Consider the following 19,422-nt stretch of genomic DNA (forward strand, 5'->3'; position numbering starts at 1 on the left):
CATAGTAAGATAAAATGTAAAGTGATTTAGTGCCATCTGGTGGCTTTCTCCATACATGTCAAGGTGGCAATTTTTTTTTTTGTCGTAGGTCTTTTACTGTGAAACAATTTGTAAGCTGTATGTAATATGTTGTCAAGATTCTTGTTCGTTTTTGTCCAAGTTCATGTACCATATATTCATACACATAATCTGTTCTTTTCTTTTTAAGGTCACATATGAGGCTCACAAGGAGTATCTAGCAAAAATGTACGAAGAGTATCAAAGGCAAGAGGAAGAAAACATAAAAAAGGGGAAGAAGGGGAATGTGAGCACTATCTCAGGTCTTTCCTCTCAGACAACAGGAGCAAAAGGTGGAATGGAAATTCGAGAGATAGAAGACCTTTCACAAAGCCAAAGTCCAGAAAGTGAAACGGATTACCCTGTCAGTACAGATACGAGGGACTTGCTCATGGCTACAAAGGTGTCAGATGATGTCCTTGGAAGTGCTGAGAGACCAGGAGGAGGAGTGCATGTGGAAGTTCATGACCTTTTAGTTGATATAAAAGCTGAAAAGGTAGAAGCTACTGAAGTAAAACTTGATGATATGGATTTATCACCAGAGACACTGGTAACTGGAGAAAACGGTGCACTTGTAGAAGTTGAATCTCTTCTAGATAATGTATATAGTGCTGCTGTTGAGAAGCTGCAAAACAATGTTCACGGAAGTGTGGGTATTATTAAGAAGAATGAGGAAAAAGATAATGGTCCATTAATAACTCTGGCTGATGAGAAGGATGAACCTTCTTCTAACAGTACCTCATTTCTCTTTGATAAAATACCTAGTCAAGAGGAGAAACTTCTACCTGAACTTTCAAGTAATCACATTTCTATTCCAAATGTGCAAGAGACACAGATGCATATTGGGGTAAATGATGATTTGGGATTACTTGCCCATATGACGGGAAGCGTAGATATAACATGTGCTTCAAGTATAGTAGAGGACAAGGAGTTCAAGATTCACACAACTTCAGATGGAATGAGTAGCATTTCTGAGAGGGAGTTGGCTTCATCATCTAAAGGATTAGAATATGCTGAAATGACTGCCACAACTCTTGAGACAGAGTCTTCTGGTAGCAAAACTGTACCTAGTGTTGATGCAGGAAGTATAATATCAGATACAGAAAGATCTGATGATGGTAAGGAAGCAGGAAAGGAGATACGGAAGATCCAGACAACTACCACAACTCAGGTAAGTTTCAAGTGCTGTAGCTATGTATGTGGCTGATGTAACTGCTATGCATTGCTGCTGGATAAATTTATAGTATGAGATCTGAGAGAGGTCTGAAGTATAATTCTTTAATTATATGAAAGGTTTCCATCCTCCAAGCCTATTTGCTTTGAAAATGCCATAACGTGTGTAAGGACTGTGAAGTCTTTCATGTCTGTATTGAAAATATGCATTGCAATTGTGGATGCTGTAGTTTAAAAAACTTAGCTCATTCATTTTCCTTAGTTCTTGTGGAGAGATTAACTGATACTCTTGGAGTTCTGCTTTAGACTTTCTTGTTAGTATGTCTTAAGATGAGAAATATCTATATTTTACTATGAAATACACATTGAAGTATGCTTTACTCTTGTACCTGTCTCAGAGGATAGTCTTACAGCACTTTAGTACACTGTCTTTCTTCCCGTACAGGAATGCTGGCATAAATAATCTCCATATTTGATCCTAGCACAAGAAAAGCATAGTTCAGGGATAGTAGAATAAAAACTGCAATTTGATTTCCAGACCAGAGATGAATAATAAAAGAAGTACCTACTTCCTTCTTGGAGATCCTTTCTTGTCTAGGTCTCCCTCTGAAAATTTCTGAAAACTTAGTGGTTTTGTGAAAGCTTTAGCATTCTGAAAATGGGAAGGCCAAGGCAGAAGTCTACTCTTTGAAAGAATTTGTACTGTGTATACACCGCAAAATATAGGATCACTTTGAATTTTTAAAGGACAGAATTAATTTTGTCACTGGCATTGTTCAGAGACTGTAGCACATGATCAGAGATTGCTTTTAAGGATATTACCAGGTGAAAGAATTTACTACCATCAAGATTTTACTAGCTACTATATGTCCAGTATGTACACCAGTATTTATCTTTTAGGATTTAAAAGTCAAGCAGACTTCCTGAAACTATGGAAGAAGAGCCAAACAAAAGTTGCAAAAATTGCTCTGCCCGGTACTGTGTAGTTTGTACCAAATCGACAGAAGAAAAGGTTTCAGAGATACACTCAAGTGCATTCAAAGTCCATGACATCTGATGAAAGAACACAGATCAGCCTGCCTGCATTGTTCTTCAGGGGGAGAATACTTTCAGAAAAACTCCAGTGAATGGACATTTTAATTTATTTAAACAATCTGTGGTTTCCAAAACAGATACTTTCCCTTTAAAAAAAGAAATTTAAAAAACCCAGTTACTCAGTCCAGTGGGTTCTCACATACAGAAAGAACACTCTCTTCTAAGTCTCTTTTCTATGGTAAGAACCTCTGTTTTGAAGAGAAAAGCAAATGGAGCTCTTGCCTTCCCTAGACCAGGTATTATAAGAAAAGTTTGGGGTTCTCTTGTACTTTTTTTAAAACTATGAAAATCCTCATAACATCAGTGACAGACTATCAAGCATTGTGTAGGGATCCTTGTTTTTAAAAGCATTCTGTGTAATAAAGAAGAAGCCCTGAAAGCTCTCAATAGAAATAGTGTATCTACTATCAGTTCCCAAATACCTTATGTTATGTCTTACAGTTAAGATGGTTAATACCATGGAAGCTGATAAATCGAATTAATGGATGATAGCAAGAAAAAGGAGCCGTCAGTTTTTATTTTGAAATGTGGATTTTTGTTTAAAGACTAAAAGACAAGTGAAATGCTAGTATTCATTTGCTATGTACGTGTATGCACCCATGAATACAGTGATTTTGTAATATAAGTATTTAATGGAAAAAATAATCTGACTTTGTACTAGCTACAGTAGAAAATCCTGTCTCTGTGACTTTGGGATTTTTGTTTCTTTAACCTATTTTCTTGATGAATTTCACCTATAACTCTTGAATTATAAAAATGTAAATTCCTCAAGTCCATAATTATTTGTTAGGATTAAAATGATACATAAATCTTAATGAACGTTTGTCAGGTCGTTGTAAGATAGGAGAAAAAAATATTTTCCAAATGTTTTACTGTTAGTTACTCAGAAGATTCCTAACGTATCTTTTAGCTCTGCAGATTATCTACAAACTGCATGCTCTTCAAGGATCTGACTCTACAAGTTCACTCCCTTGATTCTCCATATACTACTTAAATTACAGTTATTTCCCACTAAAATCAATCATAAACTACAATGATTTATTTAAGTCTGTAGCTATTATCTCTTTTAAATAATTTTCTTAAAAACAATTATCAGCTGTAACCATCAGAGTTGTTATCTTCTAATCTCTTCTTTGGGTGTTTCAGAATAACCTATGAACTATAAGCTGTCCCTAGTTAAATCTTTTCTGTTTAAATGAAGTAAACCTTAATTAAAAAAAAAAGCTGGAAATATGTATTAAATAAAACACAAATCAAGCATTATTGTTTTCATTAGTAAAGAGCAATGTCAATTTTAACATGTCTGCCCTGGAGCTGGAGGTTGGAGTTTTGATTGCAGCATGTGTGGGAACTGCCACATTAGATTTGATCTCTTTGAGACCGCTGAAAACACTGATAATGACTTAAAGACTGTCCAGCCAAGTGTAGATAGTTGGGTTTCATAGTGATTTATGCAATGCACATCAAAGCCCTGTATCTTGCAAATACAGTAGTATTAGCTAGATAAAAGCTCTCCTGTTATGGTACAGTTATGATGCTGTTACTGCTACTGACATGACTACTACCTGTAGTTGTACCCAAAAGAGAACAAGTGGTATGTGAATGGAGTTGCTAACCTCAAATTCTCCAAAATCAGATCTGCAATCAGCTCCCCACCTTATTAGTAAGACGTAAGCTGTCTTTTGTTCAAATGGACTGAAAGAAAGCAACAAATTGCACAACAGATTAGAGGTGGGAACTCCTGCTTACTTCTAAGAAGAGTTAATGCCTTTATCAATAGCAGATCAAATATTGAAGAAGATAAAATTAACTCTTTCCTATGGTCCCAACTGGGAAAGACTGAAAGTAGAATTGAAAGCACCATGCAGAAGATTCATGCAAAAATTTCAAAATTTAGATAAGTCTAAGAAGAAAAGAGAAGAATAATTTAAAAATAACTTTAAGAAAAACATAGGGGATGAAAGCAACAGTAACAGTTTGGACCCCAATAGTTCAAACTGAAGGAAGGAAACCTGCCCTGCTTTCAAAATGCTGGCTACAGAAGATTAAAATCAGACTAAAGATCTAAGAAGCTTTCCAGCTCAACTCCAATGCCATGTCCATGTTTACATTGCTAGCACAAATATTTCATAAATGTCTTTTTGCTTTTAAATGCCCAGATTTAAAACAGTATGCTGAGGTCAGGAAAAGAATATGTGAGCAAAGCAAGTATATTTTCTATTTTGCCATTTTTAAGCTAATCTAAAGGAACTTTAAAATAATTTCAAGGATCAGACCTTGTATTTCTTCCTTTCAGAGACATTGCACATTATAAGTAATTTTCTTGTTATGAATATTTGCCTCAAATTCAGTCAAAATGTTTGTTCTGTACTACTTTCTCCTTCATGGTATTCTTCATCATATCCTCTATGTGTCTTTTACTTTTGTCTTTAATCACCAAGTGGAAACAGTCATAACTCTGTAGGTATTGAAGGGGAATGAAATTCACATCCACCACCTTTGGGAGAATCTAAAGAACATCCTGAGGATCCATAAAACTGTTAACCAATTAACAAAGTGTAACAAAATTGGCAAAATGAGATTTGGGAGACCAGATTTGATTTTCTAATGATCCTGCTTAAAAAGACCAGATAAACAAATTAGTTTTGAAAAATAAGGAGCTGTCTAAATGTACACTGATTCCTTGAAGCTGTCACTGTGTAGTTTGTCCATGTTTCGAGTCAAATATTCAAAGAAAATTGTGTTTTCAGCACAAAAGAGCAGGTGTTACCTTTAAAAAAAAGAGTCTGGTCACTGCTGACCTTCTCTATGCTGCATTTGGTCGTTTCTGTAATACTTCCAAGTGAAAAATCAGAGTGTAAAACATTGGTGAATGGCTGAAAGGAAGGTCAGCTGTAGCCCCTCAGTGCTGATTGATTTGAATTGGAGCAGCTCCATTACTGAAGGATGCTGCCTGCCTTAAAATATCAATATCTCACATAGTTTCTGCTCAAGTCCAGTTCTATCCCATCCTTTCTCAAATTCTGTGATCCATTAAAAAAGAAATGACAAAAAGTTAACATGATCTTTGAACTTCTTCTTGATGTAGGCAGTACAGGGTCGATCTGTCACCCAGCAAGACCGGGATTTACGTGTTGATTTGGGATTTCGAGGAATGCCGATGACAGAAGAGCAGCGACGACAGTTTAGTCCAGGCCCACGCACAACTATGTTTCGTATTCCAGAGTTTAAATGGTCTCCTATGCACCAGCGGCTCCTGACAGACTTGCTTTTTGCACTAGAAACAGATGTACATGTTTGGAGAAGGTAGGTGGTTATTTCTTCTTTAACTCCTATTTTGAGTTTCCATGAGCAAGGAAAAATTAGATGTGTTATAGAGAGGATTTTACTGGGAAAGTGGAAAGAGAATAAGTTGGCGTTATCTGAAATGCCTTTCTATATCTTATATCTTCTCTTTCACCCTTCCCAGGCTGTAACAGCTCTATTTCACAGGTAACAATTTCTGTTTTCTTGAGAGATTGCATAACTCATACGTGCCTAACTAAACTGAGCTGCTCTTTCAGCTTATGTTTAGTGTTAGAATCTGCTGCTTCTGTTTCAGACATGAGGAAGACTGCTAATGGCCATTTTTTTCAACTGATCAATTACAAAAGCTTCTCTACCTGCAAACCATATAAATAAAAACTTTTTCCTATAACATTTTCTTAGGAATCACTCTGTCTAGTTGACAAATTTGTTTTTGCATGCCAGCTCCTGGTTGTATTTAGTCTTGGTGGTTATGTTATATTTTATGACAGCAATGCGATTTCCTAAGTTTTTTGTATACTTTAACAGAGATGGTCAATAACTTACTGTTATCAGAGCCCTTAGGAATAACAGACACTATTTAATCTAATTTCCAGGATGGAGTAGTTCTTTTTAAGAAAACTTGAGCATAGTTATTTTCAAGGACAAATTTATATTTCATTTTATTTCCAATTTGGTGAACTGTTCTGTGATAGTCACTAGGAAGCAGACGATTTTTATTTTTTTTTTCCCCCCCAAATATGTGGGAGGGGTTTGTACTTTGCATTTAGGTAATACTTGGAGATTACAGTTCAGTTTGTATATTTTCAATTGAAGCCTTTAATTTTTATACAGCGTTTTATATTTACTCAATTAGGAGTTGCTGAGATTTCAGCTAATCTTATTAGCGTCTGTGGCTTGCAAAGCTATTGCTAATGCTAAATTTAATACTAGTTAATAAAGTTAATATTAGATCAAGGTATCACCATATTATCAAGTTTCTCCTTTAAAACACTATCAAGTGTTATCATTAGCTGTCATCAAGGGTGCTTCAAATGGCACTGGTGGAGTATGGTGAACTATTAATACTAAATAATAACTTTCACGCTGAAGAAACAACCCCACTACTTTCAACAGAACCTGCCTATGAAGTGAAGTACTGGTTGATGGGAATAAAAGGTTATGAGCCATTTTTCTCATCTGGGTATCTGAAACTAATCCTAGTGTGAAAATAGATAGCAATCAATTTGTTCATTAGTCTTGTCCTGTTCATATTTTTAGACAATTTACATGCAAAGTTTTGTAGACAAGATTTTGCCTTTATATCAAAGGAACATTCATGGTCTGGTTGCAAAGAATTAATTTATCTAAACTTTTATTTTAATTGTTTTTAATCCGTCCTTTCTTCTGTTCTTGCAGTCACTCCACAAAGTCTGTGATGGACTTTGTCAATAGCAATGAAAATATTATTTTTGTACACAACACAATACACCTCATTTCCCAGATGGTAGACAATATTATTATTGCTTGTGGAGGAATTTTACCATTGCTGTCAGCAGCCACATCCCCAACTGTAAGTACAATATTTCCACCTAGTGGTCATATTAGAAATTGTTTTTACTAATACAAACCACTATTTATAGCTGACCTGTCTTCTGTGGGGACTCCTGTCCCCTCTCTGCTAATTCCTTCAAAAAAAATTAAATTTATAGTTGAAACTGTTCAACTTTGATATACAGAGTGTTTATAATATTTTGCATTTGAAATGCTAATTTTATGAGAGAAGTAGGACTAAGTAAGAATAATATTTCATAGATATTTAATATTTCATTTGAAACAGAAGACTGTTAGGAACATGGTTACAAATCATGATTACTGTAACAAAAATACATGCTTTACGATGGCTAGTTATTGATATTCATAAATCTGTTTTGCATGGTCACCATTTCTTTGCATGCCAAATGATATCAGAAGCCACCCCCTTGCTACTCTGTTACTTCTTCCTTCAGTGGGTCCTGACCTTTGTTTCATATACATATATGTGTGTGTATAGGTAGATAGCTGATACAGCTTTATAAATAACACATCCATGTGTTAAAATATTGTGTTGATACTGCCTTGCTACAATAGCAGTGATTTTCATGCATTGATGAAAAAGGCTACATTTTCAAATTTGTGTATTACACATGTATTTCTCCACTACATGGGACTGTATGTATTACTTAAATGCTCAATTTTGCCATCTGTTTCGGATAGTAAAAGAAAACTAAATTGTGAAATGAACTAATTCACTGCAAGATCAGTAGCTGGCTTCAAACTGAATGAATCCTACTCTGTGAAATTTTAAAAAAATGTGATTACTTTTGTCCCAGGTGTACAGGGAGGGTGGGGAGAAGTAATTGACATAATTTCAAATTAACTTCACATAGAAATAACTGTTACTGTCTAGATTATAATTTCATAATCACTTCCATCTAGCGAGAGCTTACTCCCTTCCATTCCCGTCATTGCCTGTCCATAAACATTAGCAGGAAGGGGGATTTCTTCATCATAAATGCGAAAAGAAGTTTCATACTGATTCCCAGACTTCAAATACTTTTACATCCTTGAACTGCTGTGGAGAAAGTGGATGGACTACTGGTTAGGAATATATTTCTTCTCAGCCTTGAAAGGGCAAAGTAGTCCAGTGCTTATCATCAATTACAAAAGACTTTGTCTCACACTCTTATTTCCAAGAGCTGCTAATTGGAAGGGAGAAGGCATCTGAAACTGGAAGGTTTCTGTAACTTCTTCACTGCATAAAAACACTTACAGCAGGCCTTACAGTACTGCACTACTATTATGAAAGCAAGCTGTCCACATACTACAAAGGTTCCTTACTGGGTCAACCCAAGGGCCCGGTTGGTTTAGCAGTCTGCTTCCAGCAGTGACTGTTTGCAGCTTACAACAAAATACCGAAGTCTGAGCAAGCATATTGATTGCTCTAGTGATACTTCATTTCAACATTTAGGATTTTAACAGCTAGAGAGGGTGTCTAGGCTGTCATGTTTAATAACTAGTGAGGAGTTTATCCTTCTATTCTCTATCTAATCTTTTCTGAAGCTAGCTACTTAGACTTTTAGCCTCCATAATATCCTATGGCATTGAGCCTGACAAAGTAATTATATAACCTTTGAAGCACTTCTTGTCTTTGTTTTTTTTTTTAAGCCTGCTTAAATGTATAACATCTTTATATGCCTATCTGTTTATGCTATGAAAGGAGTGGTTAATCACATCTTTATTATTATCTATATCATTTATGACTTTGTAGGCTTGAGTCATATCTCCTAGTGTGACCGTTTTAATCCGTAGTGCCTTCATATTGTTTCGTCTATCTGTCTTTGAAAGCCTCTGATCCTCTGCTATTCTGTGGAGCTTTTCTGGGATGTCAAAACCCTCACATTTTGAAGATCCCATAGAATACATATATTCAGCTTATCAACAAGTTTGAGCTCATTTTACTTCATTTCTTCTTTTTTCACTTTCATGAATGGTGATTCTCGAATATTGTCACTTAGGGCCTTTTGGGCCCATATTGAAATTTTAAAGCAGTAATTCTTACTTATTTCCTCCTAGTGTGTTGTATTTGTGGCATAAGACAAGTAATTTACATATACTTCTAAAAATTAATTTACTTTTTGGTCTGGAATAATGAAATATGACAGCAGAAAGACTATAGAACAGACAGGTTGTTCCACCCTTTTACTTCAGGATGATAAAACAGGATGGAATTCAGGAAGAGAATCGGGTAAATTTAGGTATCCACTTGAAGTACTTTAATGTGGACTAGATTTCTAGCCAATGGAGATCTGCTCAGTAGAAGCAAATGATTCAGCTATCTCTAGTGTAGGCATCTAGTGGCTGATCAGGCAGATCCCTGTAGGGTCCATCAACTGCAATGGTTGTTAACGTGGAGCTGAATCCAGCCTCTTTTTATAAGGCAGCTTATGTGTTTTCTGAGAAGATGACAGACAGAAACACATAGTTCCTTTACTGATCTCACAGTCCTCCTACCTATCCACGTCCTACCTATCCTGACTTCAGTGTGTCAGTCTGAGTTCACCTGAGGCCTGATCCTGGGCTGCTGGTTATTGAACAGTCCTGTGTCTGTTACAAAACTCTTTTCTCCACAATCTGCTATAGAGTTAGCTGTTATTACATATGTCCCATTGTCTCTCATTTTTTTAAAGGCATTTCACCTATTTCTCATTATTATAATAGATATGGGATATTATATGCTTGAATTAATTAAGGCTATATGCAGAAAAGAACCAAGAGATAAATTTAGCAAAATTACTTTCAGAATATTGGAGGAATTGTAGATTTGTTTTTTTCTTTTGGGCAACAGACCCTGTATTGTGTTCCCCTCCCTTGCTGAAAAAGCAGTACTGCCACAGTTTCATGAAAAAGATTAATAGAATGGGGAATTTCCAATTTAAAAGACTTTTTCCTTTGCATAGTTAGAATTTGTAGTGAAATGACAGTTCTTCTCAGCTGGGTGGAAAATAACTCCATAATCTTTTGTCTGCTGTAGAACAGGTGATCTTAATTATGGAATTTCCTCACTATTGAATCTAAAAATCTGTGTTTTGCCTTGCTTTTTTTAAAATCCAAACTTGGATGATCTGAAGAGTGCTGTGAATAGGAGCCTTTAAATATGAGTTGGAAGAAGAAAAGGAAAAATGCATTATCTGTGAAAACAAACCACTCACAAATCTGTGAGTGACTGAAGAGTAGAGTGAATGTTATACATTTGTATAGAATACATAGGAAATATTGCTCTGATTATGTTAGACACGCACTCTGTGTTCCCCAGGGCTCAGTTTTGGGGCCAGTCTTGTTTAATATCTATATCAGTGATCTGGATGAGGGGATTGAGTGCACCCTCAGTAAGTTTGCAGGCGACACTTGGGAGTGGGAGTGTTAATCTGCTTGAGGGCAGGAAGGCCCTACAGAGGAACCTGGACAGGCTGGATTGATGGGCCAAGGCCAATTGTATGAGGCTCAACAAGGCCAAGTGCCGCGTCCTGCACTTGGGTCACAACAACCACATGCAACACTACAGGCCTGGGGAGGAGTGGCTGGAGAGCTGCCTGGCAGAGAAGCACCTGGGGGTGCTGGTTGACAGCTGGCTGAACATGAGCCAGCAGTGTGCTCAGGTGGCCAAGAAGGCCAACAGCATTGTGGCTTGTATCAGGAATAGTGTAGCCAGCAGGAGCAGGGAGGTGATCGTGCCCCTGTACTCGGCACTGGTGAGGCCACACCTCGAATATTGTGTTCAGTTTTGGACCCCCTCAGTACAAGGACATTGAGTTACTGAAGCATGTCCAGAGAAGGGCAGCGAAGCTGGTGAAGGGTCTGGAGAACAGTTCTTATGAGGAGAGCTTGAGGGAACCAGGGTTGTTTAGCCTGGAGAAGAGGAGGCTGAGGGGAGACCTTATTGCTCTCTACAATTACCTGAAAGGAGGATGTAGCAAGGTGGGTGTTGGTCTCTTCCCCCAAGTTACTAGTGACAGAATGAGAGGAAATGGCTTCAAGCTTCATCAGGGGAGGTTTAGACTGGATGTTAGGAAGAATTTGTTCACTGAAAGAGCAGTCAAGCGTTAGAAGAGGCTGCCCAGAGAGCTGGTGGAGTCACCTTTGCTGGAGGTGTTCAAAAACTCTGCAGCTGTGGCACTTCATGGTTTAGGAGACATGGTGGTGTTGGGTAGATGGTTGGACTTGATGCGTCTTTTCCAACCTTAATGATTCTATGATTCTATGATTCTGTGATTCTAATTCACACTAATCTATTCCCATGTGTTTTAGTATTTCCTTTGATTTCAGTTCTATACCAGCTTTGTCTCAAGGTTTGTACAAGGACTTGCTTCAAATGCTGGTGTTTTTAAAGGGTTGTCCATTTTACATGTGAAATGATTTGAAGTGGAAGCAAATATTAACAAAAAAATATAAGCAGTTTTGTTGTTTTGCAATATAAGCTGGAGTGAGTTCCACTGTTGATTCTGATGTCTTGCTTATTAAATTGGGGGATATTAGAAAACACTGCCAATAGTATAGGGAGGTCATAAAATATAAAATACTGATTTCCTTGTTTTTTTTTTTCTATCTGTGGGGGAGGTCTTTGAGGCTTTTTTTTTTTTTTAAATTATGGCTGTAAGGAACACATTTTTAAGATGGTGTACAAGTGTGAAAAAGCATATTTTTAGAGCTGTAAGGAAAAAGGTGTGCAGAAGATGCTTTCTGTTAATAGCAGCTGGTTGCCAGATAAAACAATTTGTATACAAGCTAAAAACTTGGAATAATCATTGCTACCTACAAGGGTAGCAGCTATGACAAGGACTTGAGGACACCGATTAAGGCAAAAAAAATTTGAGGACTTGAAATATATGTGACAACTGAGAGTAGATTTCCAGACCCCTTGCAACTAATTTGTTTTTCCACTTAGTCTACGAAGTCTGTAATTCTAATTCTTGCTTGCAGTACTTAAAACAGCAGCTCTCAAATTATGAGGGCTGCTGGTGTTAAATGAATGGCTGTTTACAAAACTCAATTAAACATTTAAAGACAGCTTTATTCAGTTTGTGGATGAAAAGCAAAGATGAGATATTTTTCTGTATGACCTGTGCATAGTGTTAGCATTATCATGCTCATGACTCATGTCATGCTACAGGTGCTGTGTCATCTATAACAATTCTGAGAGTCAATCGTGGTACAATGATGTAAAAATTGTCAGCTTGTAATCGAGAGAAGATGGCCATAGTATAATTTTCAAGGTGCATCCACCTACAAAAGAGGAATACACGTTTAAAAACTGGCTGAGGCTGAACATGGTATTTTCTGTTCCAAAAGGAAAGGAGGCAGTTTCTTTCAGCTTGTTTTTCTTTCTGTTAGATTATTTTTTTTCCCACTATTTAAATGACAAAATTACTGACATATGCTTGAAAATTTAGTTTCTTTCATTTTTTAAAACATAACCAGTGAAAACTTAAGGATTAGCTCCTAGCCTGTTGTGATAAGAGAGAAAGTGCTTCTATCTAAAATTAAAACATAAAAACTTTACATAGCTGTTTGATTGTGAACATTGGAATTTGAAGACTCTCTCAGTCCAGGGGCTTAGTGGATCTTTTTTTTTTCCTGTAGTTCAAAATCATTCAGATATCCAGTATGATACTGGTTTAGGTTGAGGAAATGACACCCAAATAATAGATATAACGAGCTATGTGTTGCTTCAAAGGAAGGAGCGTTATGCGTGAAGAACCATTTTGCTTTTTGTGATTTACATTTGTTTTGTCAAAGCATTTCAAACATATTTGCCTCCTCATACAGAGATTAACTACTTTATTACATTTCAGTTAAATGGCTTGTTGTAAAATGCTCATTTTATTTCTATATAATCAGTGAAAACGTTACTTTGGTTTACATTGCTTCATAAAATTGCTGTATGTACAAAATAAAAGATGTACGTTGGTTTGGAAGAATCGGTGTTTACAGGAACTCCATAATAATACAAGATTTACAGTTTTCATTCTGCACTGCTATCTCTTAGAAGTCTTTATTTTCAGATGTTTATGCTGAGATGAAATGTTTTGCTGTTCTAATTATGAATTAAACGAATGTCTAATTCCAAGATACTAATTTGTTTCAATTTTACATTGTATTTTTAGTTAACTTAATTTTCTTTTTCTTTTATTGTTGTGATCTGTTGTCTGTTTTGTCTGTTGCATGTCCAGGGTTCTAAGGTTAGTATTGCTGCTGTAAGTTTCAGTTTTTTGCATTTTCAAAAATACCTTATTTTTGATCATTTAATGTTTTGGCTTTTTTATTATTATTATTTTTAATATGTTTTCCTCAAGTGACCTAGTGCATTGTAAAGTATGATGCTTACTGTTATCTACCAGACTGAATATAGGCAGGTCTGTGAGCTAATTTAAGTTTTAAATGTTGTTGTCAATAGAAAAACTCTTTAGGCCCTGAACATGTTAATTGTATGGGAGACTTGTTACTTCTCTTAAAAGTATCCTGAGTAGTCATGAAATGGTGATCAGTTCATTTTTTAAAGAGTTTTTGAGTTACACATATCTAAAATATTGCTAATACCTGAAGGCAGCTTGATCTACAATGGTGCTTATTTTAAACGGTATTAGAATATCAACGTGCTGTATTTAACACATAGAACTGACGGTAAGTTTTGCTGCAAAAAAAACTGTCAGTCTTTTTTTTTTTCTTCCAGCCAGCAGAATTTTAGAGAGATTTGTAAAAAAAGAATTTTTTTTTTCCATTTCAAAGCTTGCAAAAATCTTGGTAAAATTTTATATAAAATTAATTTACTACAAAATTTGCAAAAAGAAAAAAACGCAATAGACATACTAATTTGATTTAAGACTATGATTGATGCAATTCAGTTGAAGCTTGAGAAAAATCAACAGCAGACAGTCAATTGGCTGCTAGCAAACCAGACGTTTTTTCAAGCATGAGTTCAAAGTTCAAGTTTCTGTAACCACCTATGAGTTTTTCTAGCAGACCGCTATGGCTATAGATTTTCGCAAATCTATTTTCTTTGGATGAGTGCTTTCAAAAATGATGTTCCAGCCTGTTAGAAAAAAAACCCAGCAACTGATTTTTCTAAAAGGTAGGAACACAGCACACACTAGACGGGGGAGACCTGGCTAATGTAGATAGGCTGGGAATAGCTGTTCTGAGAGTCGTCGTTTTAGCATTTTTCTGATATTATTGGGCAGATCAGGCAGATGAGACTGATGACAGCCCTTCCCAAATCACTCATGTAACCGACATGTTACATCCTTAAGAGAAATTAAATGAAGTGATATCTATCATTGTGGTGACACATGCCACATTATATCCTTCAGCTTTCAAAACAGTTGTTTCCTTAATAGTGTTTGGCACATTTTGCACTTCTATAATTTTTTATGTAAAATATTCTAAAAAGTGATTCATGAATGAGGATACTATTTTTTTAGAAGTATGGAAATAAAGGGGGTTTTATTTTTCTGTGTTTCTTTTTCTTTGGAAGGAAATTACCTTATCAGCACAAAATATATTTTGATTTTTTTTTCATAGATACTTCTAAGCAAATGAAAAAACCAAACGCACACAACGGAAGTAATACTTTTCAAAGGGACCAAACTCTGTGTTCAGAAATGCCCTGCAATGTGAAATCTTACTGATAATCAATAAGAATCAGCCATCTGTAAATAATTTCAAAAATAGTATTTAGGCATATAAATGTGGACACAGTCAAGTACCAAATCCTGTTTTTAATTCTGCCGAGTTCCAGAGGTAAATGTGTTGAAACAGATAAACTGAATGCATTTGAAAACATGACTCTGGACATTTAAGTATCTTTCTGGAGAAAAACGTGACCCCCTTTTAGACTTCTGAAATACTGAGCTCATTCAGCATTTTTCTGTGGATTCCCATTAAGGAGAATCCAACACTCCATTAGGAAAGAAATGGTTATCCTCTGGGAAATGTGAGCTGCACACCATATAACCTGTCATGTTTTTACTTCCCCCCTTGTTGCTGTTGTGAGGGAGTAAACATACTTTCTTCTGATCCCCAGGAGAATTAGACTGTCATTCCCAGGGAGAATAAATTCGTGGAAATGGGGCAAAACTGTCCAGTTTTTCCCACTCCACTCCTCACATTTACTTGTTTGTCTAAAGGAACATAAAAGCTATACAGGGTGTAATTACTTTAATCTGTTACCTCAGTTTGCTTAGCCTATGGAGTAATGTAAGAGTATGTTGCGCCCTTAGATACCGTGCATTGTTTTACTACGTGGCCACGCTTTATGTAATTGCTAATAACCTTCTCTTTTGTATTAAACTTTTTCTCATCTATTACAGCATGTAAATATAAATAATTTTCTTACTCTTCATGCTGTCTTCCTTTGAATTTCACTCACAGTTTATGTTAATTGTAATTGTAGGAGATTTTAAAATAACTTCTCAATGTATTTGTCATTAAGCACAACAATTTAGATTTGTATGTGTATGTGCTGTCTTTATATTTCAGTTGTGTTCAAACTGTTTAATTCAATTATCTCCTTTTAAAGACTGAATTGGAAAATATTGAAGTGACACAAGGAATGTCAGCAGAGACAGCAGTAACTTTTCTCAGCCGTCTGATGGCAATGGTTGATGTACTAGTATTTGCCAGTTCTCTAAATTTTAGTGAGATTGAAGCTGAAAAAAACATGTCTTCTGGAGGGCTAATGCGACAGTGCCTAAGGCTTGGTAAGTCGGCAGACAGAATGTATTAAATAATTACTTACAGATCAACGAGCTACAGATGGATCAAATAGTGACACATGTAGGAAAGGACTTATGTTGACTATGATGTGATAAAATAAAAATCCCATTTATTATTGGTTTGATAGTCTTAACTTTGATTCAATTTAGGTATAAGAACAAGTTTAAATGACATGCCCGAAATGTTCTTTCTTATGTATTTCAAGTTGTACATATTTTGGGGGACTCAAAACATTAAATATAAGTAAGTAAATTGAGATTTTTTTCTTTATTCTTGAAATTGCTTTGCTACCTGCCTGTTGCAGGTTTCTTTATCCAAATCTCCATGGATTTGGAAGACTACTTATAGGCTATGTCAGATTGAAAGCATGGAATGCATGTGTGGACTCTGTAGACCTTCATATATGTTGGAACAGTCTGGCACTTCGCTATTTGCTATATATTGTTACAGTTAATTTAGGAAATTTAAAAATTTATGAATAATTCAAACCATTCTATGCAAACTATATCACTTTATCCTTGCGAACATTAAATTTTGACTGTCATCTGGCATGATGCTGTTTTGCTATTTTTATCTCCCACATACTTTTTCGTCTGTCAAACAATTAATAATTTTTGTACTCAGATTTTGTCCATAGCACTTATTAGGTCATTGATAATTATACTGTTCCTGGTACAAAACTTGTGGTTTATTCTCAGTGATCATTTTCCATCAAATTCTAAATTACCGCTTGCTTTTTTTTTTTCTATTCTAGCTATACATAAGTACTTTCAGATTTTAAGTGTTGATAACTGATCAATAACATGTGAGGGCTCCAGTTCAAGGAGTAATAATTTTCAAATTTTAATCTAGTGATATAGTAGTTATATAAAACATTTAGTTGTTCAACTAAAGAATGAAATTAATAAGTCATTTATTACTGACAGAGAGTCTAATGTAAGAACTACATTGCACTTAGTCCAACTATTTGTAAATGGTTATTGACATATCAAATTACATGTGGAGACTGCTAATTGATGTTCTGAATATAATAATTAGAAGATATTCTAATTTGTAGCATTTTTATAACTTCTTTTTAGTTTGTTGTGTGGCTGTGAGAAACTGCTTAGAATGTCGGCAAAGGCAGAGAGAGAGAGTGAACAAGACATCATTAATCAGCAGTAAAAATCAAGACGCCCTTCAGGGTGTAACTGCAGCAGCAGCAACCAAGGTAACCCAGTCTTCAGTTACCAACAGCAATGACAAGTCTGTACCATTGCTTTATAGGATCAGAAACTAATTGTAACAAATATTTGGCAAAAGCTTAGGTTTTTGCTACTAACTGGCTTAAAGTAAAAGTATGGGGGGAGCGGGTATTTGAAACAAGAAAACGTTAGTGCAGTAGTATGACTGGAGCAATTTTAAACAGCATTATCACTCTTGCTTGGTCTACTTCAAAGAGCGAGTCCCCTTACTCACATCTGTCATATATACCTGCGTAGCTTTTTTAATCTGTCAGGGCACTTGCAGTTTTGATGAAATCCTGCAATCACATCTTTGTTGGTGGAACATCTGAATCCTGGTAACTTAAACAGACCTTTGCATGCGTATTAGAGATTAATATTTTCTATCTGATTTTAGGAATGGAACTTGTTTAATATTCAATTACAGCTTAGCTTTTCCAATTTCGTTAATTCATTGTTCATCCTTTTTTTCTTTAACTTGTTTCCAGCTTTAATACTTTGGGAGTCCTGAAACTAATATCTCAAAGAATTTAGCACAGCCCGTGACTAAAATACAACACTGTGTGTGATGTAAAGGATTCCTTTTTTTCTACTATATTTTCATTACTTAATTCAGGGGTTTTCCTTCTCTAAAGATTTTATCAGCATTTACAGAATGAGCTCCTTTCACAATATTATTTCATTAAATATCACAAAAATATTACATTTCTCCACATTATGGCATTCAGTGCAAAGCAAATCAGTATCTGGAGACTTAGGCATTTAGGCATCATTTGTAACAGATTATCATCTTTTAAAGGAAGCATACTATTTTATATTTTTTTAATAATAGCAGTTATTCTGTAAGTGGTCTGTAATAATTCTCAGTAAAATGAACATAAACTGACTTTTAAAAAATATTTCTGCTCATCGTTTTTGAATTTAACACATGTATTGGAAATAATTTATTGTACTGCTATGAAACAACTGTAATCTGAAATAACCTTTTGTGTGCAAATTATTATCTTAACTCTGGGAAGAGCCACTCAGTGTTGTTCTGAGGTACTGGGAAATGTAACAATTTATATCTAAATAGTTAGTATTAAGACAATAATTCAAAACATTGCTTTATTTCTAGAACCCTTGTCTGAGTATTATGTGGGGAGTATATTGGTAGTAAAAAAGCATTCAAGACTGATGCAATATCTAAAAAAGGTATCAAATTAAGGTTCTAATGGAAACGCTTTGATATTTGGGGGGGGGAAAAAATCTTGCTACTTTTTATTTTTAGGCTCCCCTTGAAAATGTCCCTGGCAATCTTTCTCCTATAAAAGACCCTGATAGGCTTCTTCAGGATGTTGATATTAATCGTCTACGAGCAGTTGTTTTTCGTGATGTGGTGAGTAATATGTGCTGTAATTCTTTCTTCTGCAAAATCATCACTTATATTTTGAAAGAGATTTTGATTGTACTGGAATTAAAAAGATCCTTCATATGTGCACTTCAAATATTATCTGCAACCCATCTGCTTGTGGCTTTGTAACTACCAACCACTTTCTGCAATTTAAAATCATACTGGTAAACTATTTGAGATCAGTAGGTAACTGTGTTTAACAGTCAGACTTGATCTTATATTAGCCAAATAATCACATAAATCAGTTATGACCTAAGTTGATTAAAACTGTATTACTAAAGGTGTCAGCTATTTGTCCATCCAGGGTAGGAGGAAGAATTATTATATGTATTACAGAACTGTAACAAATTGATTTATAAAGACAATTTTTACTTCTGCTAAACATATATACATATACTATAAATAAATATATATTAAAAAAATTTTTAGACTTGTCTGCAACTATTTTTGACATAAAACTGTGCCACAATGTGTTTGTTTTTGAAAGTAGTACAAAAGGAATTATTATTATATAAACACAAATAGATGCGTTATGTTTAAATTTTTCCAACCTGAGCCACTAGAGTAGATAGAGGCTGAAGTCTTAATTCTGCCATGAGGAGTTTTACACCATAATAATAATAATAATAATAAAAAAGATATTTCAGTTGAACTACAGCAGCTTAGGCTCAATCGGGATGATATCCAAGCCATAGATGGTAGTTGCCATAGAACAGCAGACTACGTGGGATGGGAGGAAAAGAAGACATCAAAGTTGTTGTGATCCTGGAATTTACTTAAATCAGAGCCCTGGAAAAGTAAGATTGCTGCTGTCAATCCTGTTGAAGGAGAAGTCAGATGTACTAACTGGGATTTATTGCTGGAAAAAAAGCAATGGCCATATCC

General features: G+C 35.4%; 1 protein-coding gene across 7 annotated transcripts in view; it reads left to right on the forward strand.

Annotated features, from left to right (window-relative positions):
* The window catches only part of NBEA (neurobeachin), a 507,728-nt gene that overhangs the window by 165,823 nt on the left and 322,483 nt on the right, over positions 1 to 19,422 (forward strand). For 4 of the 7 annotated variants that reach the window (XM_075085055.1, XM_075085072.1, XM_075085081.1 and 1 more), the window contains exons 22-28: positions 209 to 1,228; positions 5,414 to 5,631; positions 7,030 to 7,183; positions 13,380 to 13,403; positions 15,725 to 15,905; positions 17,001 to 17,131; positions 18,415 to 18,522. In XM_075085055.1, coding sequence (XP_074941156.1) covers positions 209 to 1,228; positions 5,414 to 5,631; positions 7,030 to 7,183; positions 13,380 to 13,403; positions 15,725 to 15,905; positions 17,001 to 17,131; positions 18,415 to 18,522 — 1,836 coding nt within the window. The remainder of the gene's footprint in view (positions 1 to 208; positions 1,229 to 5,413; positions 5,632 to 7,029; positions 7,184 to 13,379; positions 13,404 to 15,724; positions 15,906 to 17,000; positions 17,132 to 18,414; positions 18,523 to 19,422) is intronic. The other 3 variants (XM_075085064.1, XM_075085095.1, XM_075085102.1) reach the window with 1 other exon arrangement.

Source organism: Phalacrocorax aristotelis, chromosome 1, assembly GCF_949628215.1.
Source record: "Phalacrocorax aristotelis chromosome 1, bGulAri2.1, whole genome shotgun sequence".
NCBI classification, from domain to species: Eukaryota; Metazoa; Chordata; class Aves; order Suliformes; family Phalacrocoracidae; genus Phalacrocorax; species Phalacrocorax aristotelis.